General features: G+C 35.2%; 2 protein-coding genes across 19 annotated transcripts in view; one reads left to right on the plus strand and one right to left on the minus strand.

Moving 5' to 3' along the window:
- The window catches only part of LOC126700172 (disease resistance protein RPM1-like), a 58,235-nt gene extending 49,002 nt beyond the window's left edge, over positions 1 to 9,233 (plus strand). Inside the window, exons 3-5 of the transcript XR_007647063.1 lie at positions 4,174 to 7,017; positions 8,163 to 8,220; positions 8,947 to 9,233. The gene's annotated coding sequence lies outside the window, so the exon portion shown is untranslated. The remainder of the gene's footprint in view (positions 1 to 4,173; positions 7,018 to 8,162; positions 8,221 to 8,946) is intronic.
- The window catches only part of LOC126700170 (phospholipase SGR2), a 116,330-nt gene that overhangs the window by 82,821 nt on the left and 11,833 nt on the right, over positions 1 to 21,676 (minus strand). For 2 of the 18 annotated variants that reach the window (XR_007647061.1, XM_050398193.1), the window contains exons 12-19: positions 21,533 to 21,605; positions 21,332 to 21,453; positions 21,033 to 21,105; positions 20,276 to 20,378; positions 19,379 to 19,472; positions 19,233 to 19,295; positions 15,499 to 15,547; positions 14,970 to 15,073 (exon numbers count right to left, since the gene is read on the minus strand). The exons of 2 other annotated variants lie outside the window; for them this stretch is intronic. Coding sequence is in view for 14 of the 16 variants with exons in the window: in XM_050398193.1 (XP_050254150.1) it covers positions 14,970 to 15,073; positions 15,499 to 15,547; positions 19,233 to 19,295; positions 19,379 to 19,472; positions 20,276 to 20,378; positions 21,033 to 21,105; positions 21,332 to 21,453; positions 21,533 to 21,605 (681 nt within the window). In the remaining 2 variants the exon portion in view is untranslated. Of the gene's footprint in view, positions 1 to 453; positions 604 to 1,723; positions 1,895 to 3,566; positions 3,618 to 12,128; positions 12,813 to 14,183; positions 14,231 to 14,969; positions 15,074 to 15,498; positions 15,548 to 19,232; positions 19,296 to 19,378; positions 19,473 to 20,275; positions 20,379 to 21,032; positions 21,106 to 21,331; positions 21,454 to 21,532; positions 21,606 to 21,676 lie in introns of those variants that run through there. 14 more of the 18 variants (XM_050398202.1, XM_050398188.1, XM_050398203.1 and 11 more) reach the window with 12 other exon arrangements.

The following is a 21,676-nucleotide window of genomic DNA, read 5'->3' on the forward strand; positions in this document are numbered from 1 at the left end:
CTCCAGCTAGCATGACTGTTCATCTTCCAGCATGCTTGGCACGTGTGCTGCTTCTGGCGGCTTGCAGCCGCGAGTCACCCGCGAGTCCCAGCCGCGAGTCTCTGTTTTCTTGCACACTCTTGAGCAATCTTCACTCTATCTCACTCACTACCCTTACAACAAACCCACCTAAATACAGAGTTACTAAATGCTGAATTACAAGCAAATTTGGCACGGAATAAAGCCAATTAGATGGTTGAATAAATTCAACCTTACATTAAGAATTGCCAATAGTGAACATGATATCTCCAACAGAATATTATAAAATGGATGGATAGTTAGAAGTGTGGAGTTGAAAAAATCATTTTCCAATAAGTGATGATTTTACAGAAATTAAATAGATTCAACCTAATTATACATAAAGAACTAAAAAATAGAAATAGAAATGACTACAAGAGTACGTAAGAGCCATACCGAGTCAATAATATCCTGACAATAAATGGGGCTCATGTAGAATAAGACATCATGAACAGTTGCACTCAACGTGACACGCAAACCTCGAACTCCATCTAAAGTAATTTTGTCCACTGCAGCTTCACCACTAAGCTTTAAACCCTTTCTCCACTAGAATACAAATACCATCAAGTTAGTTAGAGTACATACAAACACCAAATACTCCAATTAACAAGATATACACCCCAACCCAAGCACTCAAATCTTTCAAAAAAGGAGACAGAAGAACCATTATCCTTTTTGAAAACAATTTGAATTCCTTACAACTTGCACCACTTAACATAGGGTACTATCCTGCTAACAACTTTATTTAAAGAATTTTTCTTGCTTTAAAACATTGCAAATTCTATCCTCCAAATATTTGTTTAAAAGCAAACCCAAAAATACTTTCAGCTTCAATCTACTTCTCATGTTGCTTCTATAATTCAGAAAATGGTATAAACATGCTTACACCAATAGATTGCTAGGACCATTGTTATCAATGTTTGCTACAATCAATGAATCAATTTGTTTTCCTTTCAAGAATAGCTTAAATATTTAGGGACCATGTTTTCTGCTAATTGCATAGCCATCTCTATGAAAATAGATAACTAATGGTGAATCTATTAATGGCATAAATCTCTATAATGGAAACACAATGCCCAAGACAGATTGTGGAATACTACAGAGCAGTAACAAGTGACCTATAATAGAATTTGCAGCTTAAGAAACCCCTATAATTTGATGATGAATGTGCTATAATGCTCTAAGTTGAAGGAGAGTGCTTCCACCTTTTGAATGGCATATCAATTTGAGAAGATTATAAGCACATTCACTCCCCATTCATCTCAAATTACGTGACTGATTCAATATAGTCTAAACATTATGATAATCTCACATTTACCCACCAAAGAAAGAAAGAAAGAGAGAGAGAGAAATTGAACAGCTTTGGCTCAAATTGCACATCCTCCCCCACAAGAATGGGTGGAGGGTGAGTTTGTGAATTCAAAACCCATAGGGTTTTAAATTACCAATAAAAAAAATTTGAAAAAAAAAAAGGGAAAGGAGGAAGATAGTTATCACTATAACAAATAGCTTGTCCAACCTCATCCACACATTCATATTTTCTATATCCTATTTTCCTCAAATAAACAAAGCTTGATCTTGTCAATATCACAGGAAACTAAATGCCTAGGAATTCTTTATTCATGTAACCAAAAAAATATCCACAAAATAAATTGGCAACATTTACCTGGCATGGGATGAAAAGGACTCTCTGAGTGCCACGTTGGTGTGAAGTAAGGTGCCGTTCAGCAAGACTTGATGTGACATGGCGAAAATTAGTAACATCATCAACCAAATTAGACTTCTCCAACCTTTGACCAATACCATGAATCATAAAAACTAAGTGTTGAACAGGTACCTAGAACAATTTCAGTCAGACAAAGATCATTTAAATGATATGGTAGTTTATTGTGTTGAATACTAAAGAGGAAGATGAGTTTCTGGGTCCAATACATGAAATCTAGTTATGCATATGGAGTTGTCCCTTAACACACCTGTCTCAACAAAACAAGCCGGTAACACTTGCATGGAACATGTCTTTGGACATGGTTGCCATACCATGGATCCAAAAGAAGAAAGGAAAAGTTGAAACAGAGAAAATAAATAAAAATAAATAATGTTATCTTTTCCCTTTTTGTCTATCACAGAAGAGTTATTGAAGGCTGCAACTGAGTCAAGCCATTTGCAAACAACTGATGCTCAGCTGGTCTCATTTCATATAAAAAACATGCAAATCCCAAGCTCAATAAAAGCAGGTCAAACTCGAACATAGTACAACTTCGCTTGTGAACCCGCTCTTTTAGGACATAAATAGTCACAAGCAAGCCCCAGATTAGAAAGTGACACTGAAAGCCCAAGGAAACCCAATAGCTCAAGCGATCACAAGGTCCACTTAAACCTGCTAAGGAATGGCTAATTCAATCTTACTCTTTCCTGATCAGGTTAGAATCATGCAAAGATGTAAAATTGTGGAAGCTCTCAAACTACCTTCCCATATACCCCCCAAAAAAATATGAAGTACCTAAGCGAGGTTCTATCCTCTGATTCTTAAAACTTCTGTGCTTAACCTAATCCCCGCCCTACTTATGTGACCCACATTGACCAAGAGCAGATAATAGGGGGGTGACACTTTCTTTAAAAACAGATAAATACTGGAAGAAAAAATTCTTAACCAAATTCCCTTCGGTGACATGGGCCCCTAAATGGTGACTGAACCTAGCTGGAGCTTAAGTTGAAGTGTTCAAGTGGAGCTCGAGCCTAGCTTAAACAAGAAGTTCAATCAGCTCCATTACAGCCTACAAAGGAAGATCAGGCCATCTACGAATAAAAAACATCAAGCATGGTGTACTGCCATAATCAAATATTTGGCTTTCTAATTTGAAGTTGCTTTTAATAATTGAAACAGACCTTACCTTCAAATTAAAGAGACAATACAAACAGCCCTCCAAATATGCTGTAGAACAAATTAAGCCCAAGATAATATTCTTTACAAAATATCTCTTAAAATTATAATTTTATGCAACAATTGTGGAAAAACACAGACGAAACTATCTAATAGCCAAAATGTAAGTTGATTATAAGGTTCTGGCCACATAACTTTATGTTACATTGGATGGCCCAAATTATTAGATATGCAGCCCACAGGTTTAAAAATTGTGTTCAACATCTAATCACATTAACTATAAACATGCACAGTTTCTTTAGTTAGAAACAAAACACTAGTTGCTTAGCTACCATGGTAACACCACACCCAATTCATTGTCCATTCGCAAAAAAAATAAAAAATCTGTTGTCCATTGAACTGAGGAAATGCTTAAGACTACTTAAAAGATATCACTCATATATTTATCCTCCCACACCTCATATTTGTAATATCAAAACCGTTACAAGATTCTTAAAGTTTTAATGAAGACAACATGTCTAAATTAGAAGAGGGGGGAAAATATAGGGACAAACATACAAATTTTACAAATAAAGTACATTAAAAAAAATGAACATACTAATAACAAGAAGAATGCTATGGTGCATACCTGTGAGCAGTAATCATCCATTTCCTCCTCCTTTTGCTGACGTAATTCATCCTAAAGAGAAACAACTGTTCCCATATACATGCATACAAGCATAACATATGTGGGGGTTTTTCCTTTTGTTTTTGTGTGTGTGTGTGTGTGGGTGTGTGTGTTGTGGGGGGGGTGGGTGGTTGTTTGCCGATGTCTACTAATGTACACATCCTCCTTTTTTTTTTTTAATGAAAGTTCACGAATCACATCCTTCTAGTGTTCTATTTAATGTACAAATCACCTATTAGACAACATATGGTGGCATAAATACAAACCATGTGGAAACGATGATATTTTAATTATTGAAATGTTCTGTTTAAAAAATATATATATTGCAAGTTTCTTAAAAAAAATGAAAATGTTGCCAGCGACAAATAGAAATATTTCTCACTGTTTAATTTAGACAAGTCAACGATCATTGATTAATTTAAATAAATACAAAAAATCATTGTTTTCTACACCACTTATCCCCCCCAAAAAAATCATTCTTCAACTTAACTGACGTACTGGTACACTTTTTGAGAATTAGAATACTTTCATGCATTATGTTTCTCACCTCTATTCTTTTTTTGTGCAGGTCTCCTAGGACTGGCAAGCAACAAGTCAAAGCATGGCATTCTCTTCCTCTTTGGATGTGATATAATTGGAAGAAAGGGAGCATAAAAACTTGGTGACTAAAGCTAGAAGGGAGTTTGAACTGTGAATTTAAAAATGGATCAGGCTGCAGTGGAACTCTTGATTGAAAATATCATTTCAATCCTTTCAAATGAAGCATCTTTGTTATGGGGCGCTCGTGATGCAATTGAAGATATCAAAGATGAGTTAATAAGCATGCAATCATTCTTAGTAGATGCTGATAGAAAGGGAGTAGGGAGGGAAGGAGAGAAAACTTGGGTGGCAAATGTGAGGGACTGGGCGTATGATGTTGAAGACATTATTGATGAGTACATGTATCACATAAATCACCAACAAATTGGCGGTCAATCTTCCTGGAACCTTCACCACACCATTAACTTTCCAAAAAATCTCTGGGTGAGACGTCAAACTGCCACCAAGATACAAAAAATTAACGAGAAAATAAAGGGCGCCATACCAGAGAGGAAGCAAAGATATGGTATTGATCATATAGAGGGAACTAGTTCTAAAGATAATCAGAAATGGGTGGTGCGTCATGCTGAATCATCTCTTTTTTTTAAAGAAGACGAACTTGTTGGGATTGAAAAGAAAAGGCAATCGTTAATGAAAAGGTTGTTGGATGGAGAACCACATCTGACTGTCATTTCGATAGTTGGGATGGGAGGTTCAGGCAAGACCACACTAGCTGCCAAAACCTACAATAATGATGATGTAAAGAAACATTTCGACTGTTGTGCATGGATCACAATTTCCCAAGCATACGAATTAGAAGACGTATTGAGGAGCTTGATTATGGAATTCCACGAGTCAAGGAAGGAAACAAATCCAGCAGACTTGAATTCCATGAGCTACAGACTCTTAGTAAAAACACTGGTGAATTATTTAGAGGAGAAAAGGTATCTACTTGTCCTAGATGATGTTTGGGACACAAAACTCTTGGATGAAATAAAGGTATCACTTCGAGATAGTTGTCTTGGGAGTAGAATCATCCTTACAACTCGAAAAGAAGATGTAGCTTGCTATCATTTGGGAGGTAAACATCATATTCATCATATTCAGTTGCTGCAAAACGAAGAGGCATGGGAGCTCTTTTGCAATAAAGCATTCATAAATTGTACAAATGGAAGTTGTCCACTGGAGCTTAAATCTTCTGCTAAAGAACTTGTGCGAAAATGCAACGGCCTACCTCTTGCAATTGCGGCTTTGGGCAGTCTTATGTACTCCAAGAATATGTCTGAGTGGAACGAAATTTACAACAGCTTGAATTGGAGTCTAAGTAAAAATCCTAAGCTAGAAGCAGTGAAGAGCATTTTGTTGCTTAGTTTCAACGATTTACCATATCAATTGAAGCATTGTTTCCTATATTGCTCTCTTTTCCCAGAAGATCATGAGATTCGAAGAAAGAGGCTCATAAAGCTATGGATGGCAGAAGGATTTGTAAAACAAGATAAAAGGTCCATGCCAGAGGAAGTAGCAGAGAGCTACCTATTAGAACTCATTTTTCGAAGCATGCTTCAAGTTGTAAAAAGGAATGACTCTGGAAGGCCAAAGAGATGTAAAATGCATGATATTCTGCGGGAGCTTGCTCTATCAATATCAGAGAGAGAGAAGATTGGTGTTGTACATGTTGGAAGAGAAGAAATGACAGAATGCGAAGCACGCCGCATTTCAATTCACAAAACTGATGGAGAAGTCAAATCATTTACGAGTATGTCAAAGCTCCGTTCTTTTCTTGTTTTTAACAAGATGTTGAAAACATTTCCTTTTGGAAGTAAAATGTTAAGGGTCCTAGATTTGGAAGATGCCCCCATTGATGACTTGCCTGATGAACTATTCAAATTATTTAACTTAAGATATTTGAATTTAAGGGGAACTTTAGTTAAGGAGCTTCCAAAATCTGTAGGGCGGCTCCGAAACCTTCAAACCTTGGACATCGGAGACACAAAAGTAGAGGTCCTTCCTTGTGAAATAGGAGAGTTGCAAAACTTGCGGCATCTAATTCTACACCAATTCACTGGAAATTGGAATGATTTCAAATTTGTTATTGGGCCGCGAACACCATCAAATATCTGTAGTTTAAAAAATTTGCAAGTTGTGACATATTTAGAAATAAAAGGTGACTTGTTGAAACAGATTCGGAGCATGACTCAGCTTACCGCGATCGCTCTTTCAAATGTGAAAGCAGCAGATGAGATGGACTTATGTGATTCAATTCAGAACATGAAGCTTATGCGCTACTTGTGTATCATGGTTACAAATGCGGAGGAAACCCTCCGTATGGATGCACTTTCATCTCCTCCTACCAACCTTCAAAAGCTTGCTTTGGTTGGAAAACTAGAAAAGGTGCCACAGTGGTTTCATTCACTTCAAAGCCTCACATATTTGTATCTGCATTGGTCGAGACTGGAAGAAGATTTACTCCCTCATATTGCTGCTTTGCCCCATTTGGGATGTCTTGAACTTACTAATGTCTATGTTGGAAAACAGCTATGTTTCAGTACAGGCTTTCTTAAGCTTACAAGCTTGGATATTAGTAATTTCCGTCAATTGAATGAGATAATAATAGAAAAGGGGGTGATGCCAAATCTGAAATCCCTAGAAATTATGAGCTGCATGGAGTTAAAGGCAGTGCCCGAGGGCATTGAAAACCTACAAAATCTCCAAGAACTGATTTTGAAATCTGTCTCAATGGAACTTCAAAATCGCATTCGCAAAGTGGATTTTCCAAAGGTGCAGCACATCCCAAAGAGGTACATCAGAATGTAATTGAAAATGCTTCATGAAGGTAGCTTCTCAGTTCTATCTATTTTTTCTTCCACTTTTAATCTTTAAATTAATGGTTGCATTCATTTTAACATTTTAGCTATTTCTTTGAACTAATGGTTTCTAACATCATAAATAAGTAATCTGTTCTAACGATTAATTGTACTTAATCATATCTCTGTTTCTAGGCCTGACTCAAAATACTATCTATATAAATGTATTTGGGTGTATTATGTTTATGGGTATGTCAAGCCCACCATATGTTTGAGGAAAGTCCTCTGTGGATGTTGTGTAATTGGAAGATACAAGATGTTGACTTATATTACCCCACGACTTTTGCTAGATTTTTTATTTTGCATCTTTCATGGGTGTTGATTATCCTTAGCTTGCATATAATTTTTGATTCTATGTATAGAGGTTTCTTAGATTTGGTTTGGTTGTGATGTCTTATTTGTGGTTTGGACCATGTATTGGTCTGTTTTAGTAAGCCACATGTTAGCCTATGATTTGTTTGTATATAAATCTTTGTGTTTCAAACTTCTAAGCGCATACTTTGCTTCTTATATAATTTAAGAACTAGTCATCATGAAATACATTGATTAACAATAGCTTCTTCTTTTTACTTTTTTATTTTTATTTTTTTGCCATTGATAATAGGATGTTTTAACTCTTAAGTGCTCACATTGTTAGTCTGCCACACTATGCTCTTAAGTTCACAATTTCTATATGAATGAGATGTGATTAAGGTTTATTTATTTTCTGATAAGTATAATCACAATTCAATTATTTTCCCTTTATTGATGCATCTTGGCCATTAACCAATGGTTCTTGAGTCCTAGTAAAAAGTCCTTGACATACATATAAATTCTTAATGAGATTGCCAATTTTTCTCTATTTTTCCAATTCTTGTTTTGGGTAGCAAATCTCTTGCTTTAAACTGTATTTTTACTACATTCCTCATTGTTAGGTTGTCATAAGCTCATGAAGAGAAATAAGTGATCCGAGTCATAATTTCCAACTAATACATGTTGAATAATTTTGTTTATGTCTTCTTTTATGTGATTGGAACTGCAACTTGATACTTTGTGTTACCTAAGTTAGCAAAATCTATTTGAATTTGTTATCATACTCTTAGACATAACTCATAAGTTACTCTTTGTTATTCAGTGTTCCAATGCATCCCAAAAATCTACATCTGGTAGTAATTCGAGAATGTTTCATGAAGGTAGCTTCTCAATTTTCTGTGTTTTTCTTCTTCTTTTTATCTTTTTTCATGAATGGTTATCGCATTCATTTCTATCTTTCATCTTAACCCCCCACCCCCCAAAAAAAAGCTTTGCTTCATCTAAGTTATTTCACTAACAAATTTATGTATGCTTGACTTATATTATTTATCCACTTTGTAATAGCTTAAGTTTTTTAAACTAATGGTTTCTGACATGATAAATAAGTAACCATGTTCATGCCTAACAATGCTTGCTATTGCATGATTGCTTGGAGTTTGATTTAGTTACCATCTTGGCATAAACTGATAAACACATCAAATTCTTTGAAATAGAATGAATTAGCTTTTGGATCCTGTATCAAAATACTGTTTTTAATATGTATTTTGGTGTGTATGCATGTGTGAATGTGTGTTTGTAGGCATGTTCTATATGTGAGTAATGCCCACCGTATGTTCTAGGAAAGTCCTTTATGAATGACGTGTGATTGGAAGATACAAGATTGTGACTTATGTAACGCTGACTTTTTCTGGATTTTTTCATTATGTGTCCTCCATGCATGTCAATAATCCTAATCTTGCTTGTGATTTTCAATTGTATGTACAGAGGTTTCTTAGATTTGGTTTGGCTATGATGTCTTATTATTTGTGGTTTGGAACATGAATTTGTCAGTTTTAATAAACCATCTCTGTTTTTTTTATTAAAAAAATTTATTTTACTTGTGACAGAATGATGCTGAAGATTTTGAGTTTGCCTTGTTTGCTTCAAAAGGATTCTGTTTCATTTGGAGCTCCAATTCTAAGTATTGTTTCGGTATTTTGGTTAATGTTCAATAAATTAATACTCAAGACCTTTTTTCTTAGTTGTCTGTAATAAATGTAAAATTTTGAACTCCAAGATGCCTTTGTGGCAGTTTGTTGGAGATTGCCACTGGTTCAACTGTGGATTTGCTCATCTTTTGTGTTGTAATTTGTATTGTGTAAACCATTAACATCTGTGTGAATTGTTTTCTGTTGTTTTTGAGTTTTATAGTTCTTTTGTTTATTCTTCTTTAATAACTTGATGAACCTGATCCAATTCAACATCAGGGTTTGTTTTTTTTGTGGGTTGAAGGGTTTGGTTGGGTCCTTATTTTTTTGAAACTTAAGTTGGATTGGGTTGAAAAGTTGACAAAAATTTCAATCCAAATAACCCGATCCAACCGCGCTATTAATTTTAAAAAATATATATGTATAAATTCTTTAATTTAAATTATTTTAGATTTTATATACCTATAAAAAAAATTAGTTTATTTTAGACATTATAACTTACTTTAAATTTGTTAGTTCAAACTATCTTCATATTTTGAGATTTATTTCAGATGAAATTGTAATTATTTATTAAAAAAATGGGTTTAAATTGGTGAATGAAAACCAAAATTTTTTAATAGGCCCGACAAAATGGTTCTAATGGCCCAACCCAATCCTACATGTTCCCTATGAATCAAGTTGAGTTGAACATTTCTCAACATGTGAAATTGTTGGCTTTTAAAAAAACTCAAAACAAAATCCAATCTATTCCAATGCATTCACACCTCTATTTTCTTTTTTTCATAAACAATTATGCTCTTGCAACTCTGTACATCTTATGATTGATGATAATAATAAAATGAAGTTTCCATTTTATCTAAAAATTATTTAACACCCTACTGCCCCTCTTCATAGCAAAATTGTTAAAATGAATTAAATAATATTTTTGGAGAACCCACGAATTTTTTTCATGGATACAATAGTGAGCACACAATTTGAATAATAGTTTGATGAACCCTTTTTCATCCTATTACTATATTAGTCTTGTAAACTGTGTGTACCCAAAATATGGCTACTGGGCTCAATCACTACATGGGCTCACAATCTTTTTGTATTGTGGGCTTTGGATTTCCTACTATAGATGGTCCTGTGCTTAGCAACTCAAATACACTTCTATTCCCTCAAGCCTTTCTCTCCTCCTCACAGAATCGCTCCTTTGCTCTCTTTGAGTGTTTGCTTACTTCCCTTAGTGTTCTTCCTAGAATTGCCAACCCTCCTTCCTCATTCTCATCTCTTATTTATAGCTCAAGATTAGTGGAGGGGTTATGATTATTTTTGGTTATTAGTGGGCATGGAGGTCCAATTCCATTGCTTTTAAGTGGTTGTTTAGTTGGGAGTGGGAGTAGTGGCTTTGGAATTGGTTCCCACCTCAAGGGGGACGTTCGGCAACGATATTTCCCAAGGCAATACTGGGCAGCCGAGATATAGCATCCCCGAGCAATTGCATTCCTGGCTAGGACATGCTGGAAGGTCAAGTCCCTAGCTGTGAACCGTGAGGTGTACTGTTCAAGATCGCATGCCTAACTAGCCTTGGGTCAGGCACAGCAGCATGGATCCCGGGCCTATGGCCTTAGCAGGCTCAAGGCCCGACTTGAAAAAAGGGGTTGGAACCATGGGCCGCACTGTAGGGGAATGAAGTTTGTGGCCCAAGTGAGCCTGGGGACCATTGTGCCATACATAAACGTAGTCCTTTCCTCATATAAACTTAGATACAAGAGTTAAATTATGGGGAAAATAAGGTTGAGTGGATATGTTAATGGCAATGACTTCCTTCACATGATTCTTCTTCACATAAAGCATGCCAATTGCTGGATGAGAAATTTGCCATAGCTTTGCATGAAATCAAAAACCAAAGAATTAGGCATAAGCAACATGTAGCAAATACTAGCAAGCCAAAACCCATTCAATGTTTCCGAAGAAAACCATGGTTATTAACCCTGTCCATGAAAGCCTATTCCTGCAAGCCCCCAGATTTCCCATCATTCCCACACCTCAACAACCTCATAGGAGCATGCTCTAAGCCTTTTGAGAAGCAATTGACATTCAGTTATGCAAGGGGTGACCGAAGCAAGCTGTCCCTGAACAAATTAGATGTCGAAAACTATCTTACCATCGCTAAACAAGAACGAAGTTAATGATAATGGAATTCCTATCATTATGTATGACATAAAAGGTAAGGAACACTCAATGACGTTCAAACTTTGGGAGTCCAGGGTTTATGTTCTCAAGGAAGGGTGGAACACATTTTGCCAAAAACATAGTCTATGTGAGCATGAAGATTTCATGACTGTGTGGATGTTCTGCCATGTTCAAACTATGCTTTTCCATCTCTTCGAGAAGACTAAGTTACACAATTGATTTTTTTTTAAATTTTTTTTTTTTTTTTGAGAATCTAGCTACATGGTTAAATTTAATTGTTATCAAAAGAAGATGACACATTTTACAATATCTAAATTATTGTATTTAAGTTTTAAATACAAACATTGCATATCAATCAATATTAGCTAGATGTTTTTAGTGTTAGGAGGGAGTTTGTATTAAGTGTAGGTATTAACTATTATTGTTAGCTAGAGTAGGGAGATTTAGCAAAAAGATTTTCAGTTTGTCAATAGGAAGTACAGGACATAACATAACGCCCATGTTGGAGGGTTTGACAACATTATAATAGTACATTTTTGGAATGATAATAAACCTTTTTTTATTTCTATTTTTCGTTTGAACCATGGATGTTATTCCCATGACTTGATCTCTTTGCAATGATTTTGTAATGCACAATCGGCCTTGGTGGGTTCGTAGCCAGGATTTATACCACTACTAGTTGCCAATCATCTTAAGCAACAATTTGCTCAACCTTATTTATCAATCTGTCGGCTTGTTGCAAAATATCAATATGATTAAATAGTATTTCAATATAGTGAATTGATTTTTAAAGTTACACACCACAAAAGTTTTCCATTTGATAGCTCAAAAAATCACCACAAAGGAGTAATTTTATACAATAAAGCTACAAATTTACACCATCTTTTGCAATTCTCATCACCCAAAGAGAGAAAGAGAGAGAGTTCCATTAACACCTTTCTATATCATTCTATTGTATGTCACTGTTTACATGTTTTTTTGAACAACACTATACACTTTTTGTATATGTCCATTTGATTTCACCTAAATCCCATAGGGATTAGTTTCAAGTATACTTCCATTTAACCAACTACTACTCTGCTACATAGCACAACTAACCCACTCCCCTCATTCTCAATCAACATTTCAAGGGTGAGCCTTGGTGTGGACAACGGCATATACTTTTCATTGTAACTTTGACTAGCATTCCTATCGCAGCATGACACAATCATAAATTTCAGGACTTTTCTACAATGTTAAAAATATGAGATAATTGGCCCAGAATGCAGTGATATGATAATAACAAAAATTGCTTCCATTTTCATCAATTGCACTTGCATGATGCATCTAAAGGCATGCAGCAAGAATTCGAATACTGCTGCTATCATCAACGCTTCTTCCAAATCTTCTTGGCTTTTCTTGAAAAATTTCTGACCATAACTGTGTCAGAGAATGTTAATGGAAGTTCTTCATCAACAATCTCTCTTTGATCAGACCAGCCTGTGGAACCACTTTCTTCTTTTGAGTTGCCCCCACTAGATTCCACAGGTGAGTTGGGGTCTTCAGGTATATCTCGATACAAGTGTTTTAATATGAAAAGAGCGGTATCATGATCCCTCCAATAGTTTCTGTATGCCAAGATTCACAAATTAAAAGAAGAACAATGTACAAAAGCAACACAATATGCAGGCTCAAGTTACTTGTCTGTTATTATATTCCCCACTACAAAGAATGGGGATAAAGGAGAAGAAAACTGTTAAATTTTTAAACCCCACAATCAAACTCAAAAGGCCCAGAGTTTAAAGTGATACAATTTTAAAAGTCCAGAGTTTGAAACTAACAAAACTATAAGGTTTAATTTGTAACAGTCTTAAACTTCACGATTTTAATTGAAACTTTTGAAATTATAGGATTTATTTTGGAACCACAATTATTGGGTTATATTTGAAAGAACCCCCAAAATATATGGTGTAAAATGTAATTTTCCCTAATCTTTTTCTCCAATTCTGCAACTTGATCTCTTTCTTTCTGACTGAAATTATGGATTTGTGACAATTTTTGTTGCCTACGGATTTTGCTGTTGTACGTATGTTATTAATTCAAGCTGGTGCTACATCTGTTCTTTGTAGTTATGTTATTAATTCAGCTTCCTAGTCATAAACAAGATTATTGTTAGAAGTATATGGTTAAGTGATTAAATTTACCATATCCTAATAGCTTAAGCTTTTGGGACAACGATAATTTAACATGGTATCAAAGCAAGAGGTCCTAAGTTTGATCCTTGTCCCTTCCATTCTACCTCTGATTTAAATTCCCACGTGTTTGGCCTCACCTTTTAAATGATAGTTTCGGCCCACATGTGAGGGGGAGTGTTAGAAGTTTATGATTAAATGATTAAATTTACCATATACTAATAGCTTAAGCTTTTAGGACAATCGGTAATTTAACAATTACAAACAAATGAAAAAGATTAGTGCAATTTATCAAATGATTATGAACAGATGAAAAAGAAGTTCTGAGAACATAAATATCCTAAACTCAATCTAACATTTTGTTAAAAATGTTTTAACCCTTCTGTGGTGTAAGAATAAGAAAGAGAAACGAAAAAAGAAAAACTTTTTAGCAACTGCAAGTATATAGTAATCATTGACATTGTGAAAACCTGATGGTTAGCAGAAACAGATTATTAGATAAGAACCAAATAGGATAGCTTGAAAAAATGCAAAAAAAGGCCAATAAATGTAAACACATAAGAAGAATCATAGTGATAGTTGTTGCTTAAACATGGTTTGGTGGGATCAGATACATTAATCATTACATGCTAATTGCATGACCATTTTGTGCCAAATGTTCAAACGAGAAGTTAATGATGGAAGGCAGATGATAATAGTTGCACACAATGTAGATAGTGAGTACTTGCCCAATAACAAGCAATACTTGACAGAACCAAAATTATGTATAAAATGACTTTTTTAAGAAAGTAGAAAGTGGGTACTTACGTATGTGCTCCAAGGGCTTGTAAGTATGGATGCTCAAATGTTTTATCCTGCACGAAAAACATCAAACTATTATTGGAAAAACATATTTCAACATGCAAATACAACTCAAGTTCAACTTAATCTTAATCACAACATTGATATCAGTTACATGAGTCTTTTTCCACTTCAACACTTCAAAAGTTGTGTTCTTCGCTAACTCTTTGGAAATCTTCTTACTACTACCCACGTATTTTTTTAATCCCCTTACTGGCTTACTCTTAAGACTCCTTCCACTTGTATCAACTTTTTTAAACTAGTGTATCTGTAGATCTTCATTACACATAATGAACCATCTGAGGTGACTCCCGCATCTTATCCTTGATTGATGCAATGCCAATCTTTGCATCAATATCTCAACTCCTCATTTGATTTTCCTTATGTTGTGAGTCATCCATCTGAACCCTCTTAACATTCACATCATGGCATTTATCTTAATTCTGCCATGTCCAAGACCTACATGAGCTGGGTACACAGCACCATGTCCATATCCTTGTTTTAAGATTAGCATGCAACAAGGTGGGGATACATACAAAGAATCTAGCAAGAAAGCTGCTCCAATGATCAGATTAGGTCCTTGTATGTTGAACTGGTACTACCTTATCCATTTTTAATGACTTCTAACAAGTAACAAATGCAAGATGCTAATCCCAGTTATCATTAGAAATATATGTGCAGTATCAGTGTGTGCATGTGCATGCCCATGTACATGGTTGTAAGATTTAGCATCAAATTGGTAAAACAACGCACTTGAAGCATGTGATCAATCCGTCCTTCTTCACTACCAGTTAATCTCTGAATCATAAGAGAACCATATGATCTCCCCTCTTTTTCTTGGGAATCCTCTCCCTCTTCTGCAATATAAACATTAGAATTTTTACACGTATTAATAATATAGATCAAAGAATATAAGATTGATTAAAATACTTCTCCACACAACCGTAGATAGGCTTAAATAGCAAAAAATGGATTTCCATAATAAATACTGATTAGTTTGAGCCACCACTCAGTGGAGCTGGATTATAGTATCAAAATTATTTTTTGGTCATGGGGCAACAGTTTGATTTGTTTTTCTTGTTTCTTTTTGTAAAAAAAACAGGGGCATGGAGAAAAGGGGGTGGGGGGTTGATGTAGATACTTGGAAGAGTACCACTCTGTTAAGATATATTACCCCAATCCTCCTTACCTTTATGAACAGAAGGAGGAGAATATGAAGTAACAATGAAAGGGGGGAAACAGGAAAAGTAATGCAAAACAGAAGGGTGAAAGATCATGTTACCTTCTAGTCTATCCATGCTTCTGGATTGGCAAACTGTGAGTACTTTGACCTGTTTAAACAGCATAAAGCTTAGAAGTTAACATCTTGCATGAGTAAAAAGCAAACACCACACACATATAATATGGTAAAATGTAACAGAGTGATTGAGGGGCCCGACTGAAGCTCAACGTCACTTAGTACTATAAATGAATACGAGAACAGTTAATCATAAACAGAAACGATATGAGATTATTTATATTTGCATGATTACTTATTGAGCTAGCATTCTATCCTCCCAAACTGGAAACCAGCCTAACCAGTGTAGTCAATTTGGATGCACATACACACTACTTCATTCAAAGTTGAGAGAAATGGGAACCTGACAATGGCCATGCTAAATTATGGGTCAAGCCAAAATTGAACCCACCAATCAAGTAGAAGCTGTAGTATATGTGACAATCTTAAGATTAATTTGGAAAATATTTCAACTTCTAGGATTAGAAGAGGACGAATGTTTACTTTTAACTATTTAGCAAAAAAAAAACTATTTAAAAGTCACATACATAAGTATATAAAAGTGGTATTTCCAGATTAAGGCATTTCTTCCAGATTTAAATTTATAACTAGTGGTGTACAAGTGCCATTGTACTTGAAACCAACAGATTCAAGAGCTCAAACTCCAACATTATTTTTTAAGTGGCAAGTTATACGGCATCTAGTGGATTTCAAAATCTGTACACCCCATTCTAAGGGGCAAGGAAGTGCCAATTGAGCCACAGCTCATTGGCAAATCCACCTTTAAATTTCACCAAATAGCATAGCCACAATTTCAAAGAAATGAAACCCCGCCCCCAGGCACATGCCCCTTTAAAATTACTAAAGAATACTCTATTTCATTTTCAATCTCATTTATCTTCAAAGAGACATTTGATTCCCCACTAATAAGTTGGGAATTATAATCCCAGTTATTGATATTAACGCTCTGTTTGTTTTGATGTAAAATATTTTCAAGAAAATATTTTCACATTTTACGATGTTTGTTTTGGAGTAAAATGTTTAGTCAAAAGTAAAATATTTTCAGTCAATGAAACCACCCAAGGCAAATTTGTGTAAAATATTTTACGCTTAAAATATTGGTAAAATATTTTACATTTGTTGCACTCTCTGTGTCCTGACTCTCGATACACTGCCTTTCTTTGTCATCTCAAGCTTTCTTAGTTTTCTCCACAACCCAGCCCACCGTCAGCCCTTCTCTCCCACCCATCACCAGCTCCATCCTCTTCAGCACCACCCAACACTGGCTCTCCTTTCACCAGCGCCGCCCATCACCACTAGCTCCATGTCATCGATGCCACCTTCAGTTCTCAAGTTCGATTTCTCATTTTCCTAACTGATTTTCGTTGTTCTCCATCTCTCCTTTCACTGTTTTTTTTTTTTTTTTTTTTTTTTTCGGGCGCCACTATCAATCTTGTTTAGCTGGATTTCTAGAGATTGAGTTGTGGTGGAGCTTGCTTTTAGTGGGTCGAAGGTGGATTTGGAGATTGAGATTGGATAGTTTTTGGGTTGATGGATTTTGGGTCTCAATTGTTTGAAGGATTTCAGGTACGGTTTGGGTTTCTTGACGACTTGATGGCGGCAGGATGTTGGTGGCTTGATGGACGGCGTGGGTGGGTTGTTTTTCATGGGTCTTAATTTTTCATTTTGGTGGCAGATTTCAGTTGTTTCTCATGGGATGATTGTGGTAAATCTTGATTATTTTTTCCATGGGTTTGTGGCTTTGGATTTACCAGTGATCCTCTTGTAGCTCCAAATAGACTATGCTTTGGATCCTTTGCAATGATTGCGGTAATAAATCAAAGGTACAGTTCCATGTTGTGGCTCAGAAATGCTTGAACTGCAAATCTAATTACACAGGGCTGAGCAAGTGGCTATGGCCAGACCGTTACAAATTTACAATGAATCTGAAATGGTAATGACAACTGCAAGTGTTCTCAAATTGAATGCATCTCTTACAGGGATTTCCCTTCACTGCTTCAATTACCTGAGTCATATTCATGGATAGAGAGAATTGTGGTCCTCCCTTTAGTGGTACTGATCTTGTTATCTGCTGGGAATCTCTCACAATCCTATCCTGCAGCCCGTTCTCTGCCAGAAGATCCCACAAGATCCACTTGCAATCCCCTGTTATCCTACGCATTTGTCCCCCCATATTGTTCTCTTGTATTTAAAGAATGCCATCTATGGTTTGGATATGTATTGATCCGGTGTGTTGTGAGTTAGAATGATGTTCACATTTTACATCAAACAAAACTTGAAAATGATTTTCCTTGTATGCAGTCAAACAGGGTAAAATGAAAATATTTTCAGTAAAATATTTTACTTCGAAACAAACGGAGTGTAAAAAGAAAAAGAAAAATGCAAAGGGAAAGTTAAATTAAAGCAACCTTCCCCCACCCAAAGCTTTCCATATCTAGATTCTTTTTGAAGCCCCACTCAAAATGTTGTCAACTCTTTTATGAGCCCTTTCTTACTCCTCTCTGCCAACTTCATTCACAAGAACCATTTAACCTATTTCCATAATGCAGGTACCCTAAACTGTAATTTTAACCTAGTAATATGTCTAGAGAGAAACCATATGATCACCTAAAATCTGCTTGCTCAAAGCAGGCAAAAAGAATAGAAAACTTGATCAAAAGGCAGGTGCTGATCAATCACCAAGAGAAATAAAACCAAAGTTTCAGACGACAATTAAGATGTTAGCAAAAAATTTTGAAGCAGAAGGGAGCATCTCCAAACCATAGCCACATATCTACTACAATATTCTTTATCTTCCACTATTAATTGGTAATCAAGGAAGTTATATTATCTTACAGCTCTTCAGAATGTAATGTTACTACGCATTTGAAATTAAAACTTGTGGCTGACATAAAGCTTAGAAAAGAAGTTAAAGAATGTGTGTAAAGATCCAGTGACCCTAACAAAAAGAAGTGATGTAGAGAGCACAATCAAATTTATTCAGAGTTTATTGTCAAATTACCAATTTTCCCAAAAGCTTAAACTATTAGAAAATGATGAATTTAATCATAATTCTAATACTCCCCCTCACATGTGGGCTTAGAATCCCCCTTGATAAATGGGACCCAACATACGGGATTTTTAAAATTTTAAATGGGAGGTACAATGGAGACAACAATCAAACTTAGGACCTCCTTCTCTAATACCATGTTGAATTACTAATTCCCCAAAAGCTTAAGGTGTTAGAAAATGGTTAATTTAATCATTTAACCAGAATTCTAACATTTATTTATTACAAATATTTTCTTATTTAAGATACAAGATTTCATTTTTGAATTTTGAATTTTAAATTTTGGCTTTAATTTTATTGAGGATTTCATGGGATGTAATTGTAAAGTGATGTAAGCCTTGAAACCTATTAAAAAGAGACTCCAAGAATAGTTTGAGACGGTTCAATTTGAATAAATAAATTTGAGTTAGAGTTTTCTCTACAAGTTGGTGGTGATTCTAAGCACCCTTAGGTGGTGAAGTCTAGGATTTTTTTTTTCCCCTTTTATTTATTATTCATGAAAATCCGTTCTGCGTCGAGAACTCTCAAAGAAGAATGGAATCACATGCCAATTATGACACAGGACTTGCATATTAGACTCATTCTTTAAGATCTATTTCTGAAAAATAAGACTCTTGCATGTAAGAAATTAGAGAGATATATTAACTTTGGAAGGGTTAATAGAGCCCACCCTTATGGAGTGTAGATGATCCATGATTGCATGAGAACGAGTTGCCAAATCTTCAGTAAATTCCTACACCACAGACCATGAGCATATTAAAAACAGGGAGAGAACGAGACTTTAATCCACATTTATGTGTTGTTAAAGAGCCGTACCTGGAATCCAATATGCAACCGCCTTCCGCCCTTGTGGTAAGGTATAAGAACAGGGCGTTTATTGGTGTATTCTTTGCAGACAAGTGGTTCTATTCTGGAAGAAATTTCAAAAAATATTCTTTAATGTGCTGTAATGTTGCCATAGATTACCAAATTCAAATAAATAATATAAAAGGGAAAAATGGTAACAACTATAACAAAACTTATAGCTGATTTATACCACCATGGTTTGATATGTATGTTTGTGCAAAGTAAAAAAGGGGTAGGTGTGTGTGCGTTTGTATCAGTTTGTAGAAAGAGCAAGAGAGTGGAGGAGGAAAGGGGGCCCTTCTCCATTTCCAGCAGTTGAGTTAAATTTATTAAATAGCACACTGAAATATATGTCTTGCTTACATCATTTTCCCTTAAAAGTAAGCAATGCAATGCCTTACACGCACCATTTTCTCTTTTCTTTTGTTAATATTCAACATGAGAAAACTTGTAATTTTACTTCATAAATGATATATAAAAGAGAAGGCAAACACACTGGAGTTAAGCTCACACAATCTTTTTATATTCTCTCCTCTCTAGCCATCAATACTACATCTTTTACACAGATCTAATTAAAAGTACTTACCAAATAAGTTCATTGGAAGGTTGCAAGTTGCAACCCAAGTACACATCTAAGTATGCAAGAGGAATCAAATAATGATGAATAAATCAATAAAAATGGAACCAGAAACTAGCACACAGAAATCAATCCACCAACAAAATCAAGAAGAGGAAAGACAAACTTGCTGGTTGAAACCACATCCGGCCCTTCATACACCTAACTCTAACAAAATACAATGTCTACTAAGCAAATGAAAACAAAACAAAAACGAGAAACATCAATGTAATAGAGGAACTATGACTGACCTGTATGCCACAGGATCAAACGGGTGAAAAATATTAAACATTTGCCGACATGCTGGCATCTCTTCACTTATATTTTCTTCTTCCCAATATTCCTTTCCTTTTCCTGGGATGAAGACGAAAAGCAAGTCATTAAATCCGGAACACGTATCTGAAACTACTTAATTTTATAAAAGAGTAACAGAAATTCAAAACTAAAGAAAAAGACACAGCCTAATGCTACAAAGCAAATTAGCAACCCCAAGAGAAAAGACTGACACCTACCAAAATTCACCAAATCCTGAACAAACCTATGCCATTACTAGGAGAACACACACCACAAACTCATTTATAGATAACTAACTTTCCGCACAGACTTCTGCTTATTTATCATGTAGATTACATTTAAATAAAGTAAAAAAAATAGTCAGAGCCCAACTCAAAATTAAGAAATACGGAAGCTCTTGTCCACAAATAAGTATTTGAATGAACATTGATTAGAAACTTTGAGCATCAAGTTCAGTTACATTTTAGTCTCTAAAAAAGCGGAAATTTTACATGGAAGTATAAACGCATGATGTTAAACACTTTAGCTCATACTGGAAAAGAAAGTTATACGATCAGTACGAACTAAATATCTAGACTAATTAATCATAAGATAATTATAATCATTTAAGAACTTTGGAAGATTTCAGAGAGATATCAACATTCTTAGTAAAAAGGATATTCATGCACCAATACATATACAGGGTCTTAAATCCATGTGCATATTAACTCTTACCAATGCCAATACGAATATTACGAAGGGCGAGGAATACTCCAAGAGGCGATCCAACTGCAAAGAATGTGTCAACCTGATGTAAAAGATTTTAGTCATATGAGAAAATATACCCATACCAAAATATGAGCAGATCTGATTTGCAACTAAACATAGAACCAATTTCATTCTTCTTCAGAGATGCAAGCATTTACTTTTGAAAATCCACAAGCACTAGATAAAGTAAAGAACAAGGTACTCCATTATGCAAAAAGGAAAAAAGAAATTGCACAATAAAGGATCCAGAAATCTCCCTTCTTTACCTTAAATTCAAGCTTCGTGTACTTAATATATGGGGTGTAATTCATTGGTGCATCATCTTGGCCAGATGGCAGCTTCTCATCTATGTGTTGCTCTTGAATAGTTGTAAGATCCTCCTTAGTTCCTGTATATTTTACACATCAAAACTCAGACATATAAACACAAAAAAAGGGGGAAAATTTTATGTGAAGATTAGAGGTCACCTTGATGCAACCTTGTATCTCCACCACCACATCGCTTTTCCAATTCCACTATTTTGGTCTTTAACGAATCAATCTGAAGCAGCAAATATTACATGTTATACAAAAGGTTCCATAGAAACTCATGAAGAAAAATGATCATTTTTT

Source organism: Quercus robur, chromosome 9, assembly GCF_932294415.1.
Source record: "Quercus robur chromosome 9, dhQueRobu3.1, whole genome shotgun sequence".
NCBI classification, from domain to species: domain Eukaryota; kingdom Viridiplantae; phylum Streptophyta; class Magnoliopsida; order Fagales; family Fagaceae; genus Quercus; species Quercus robur.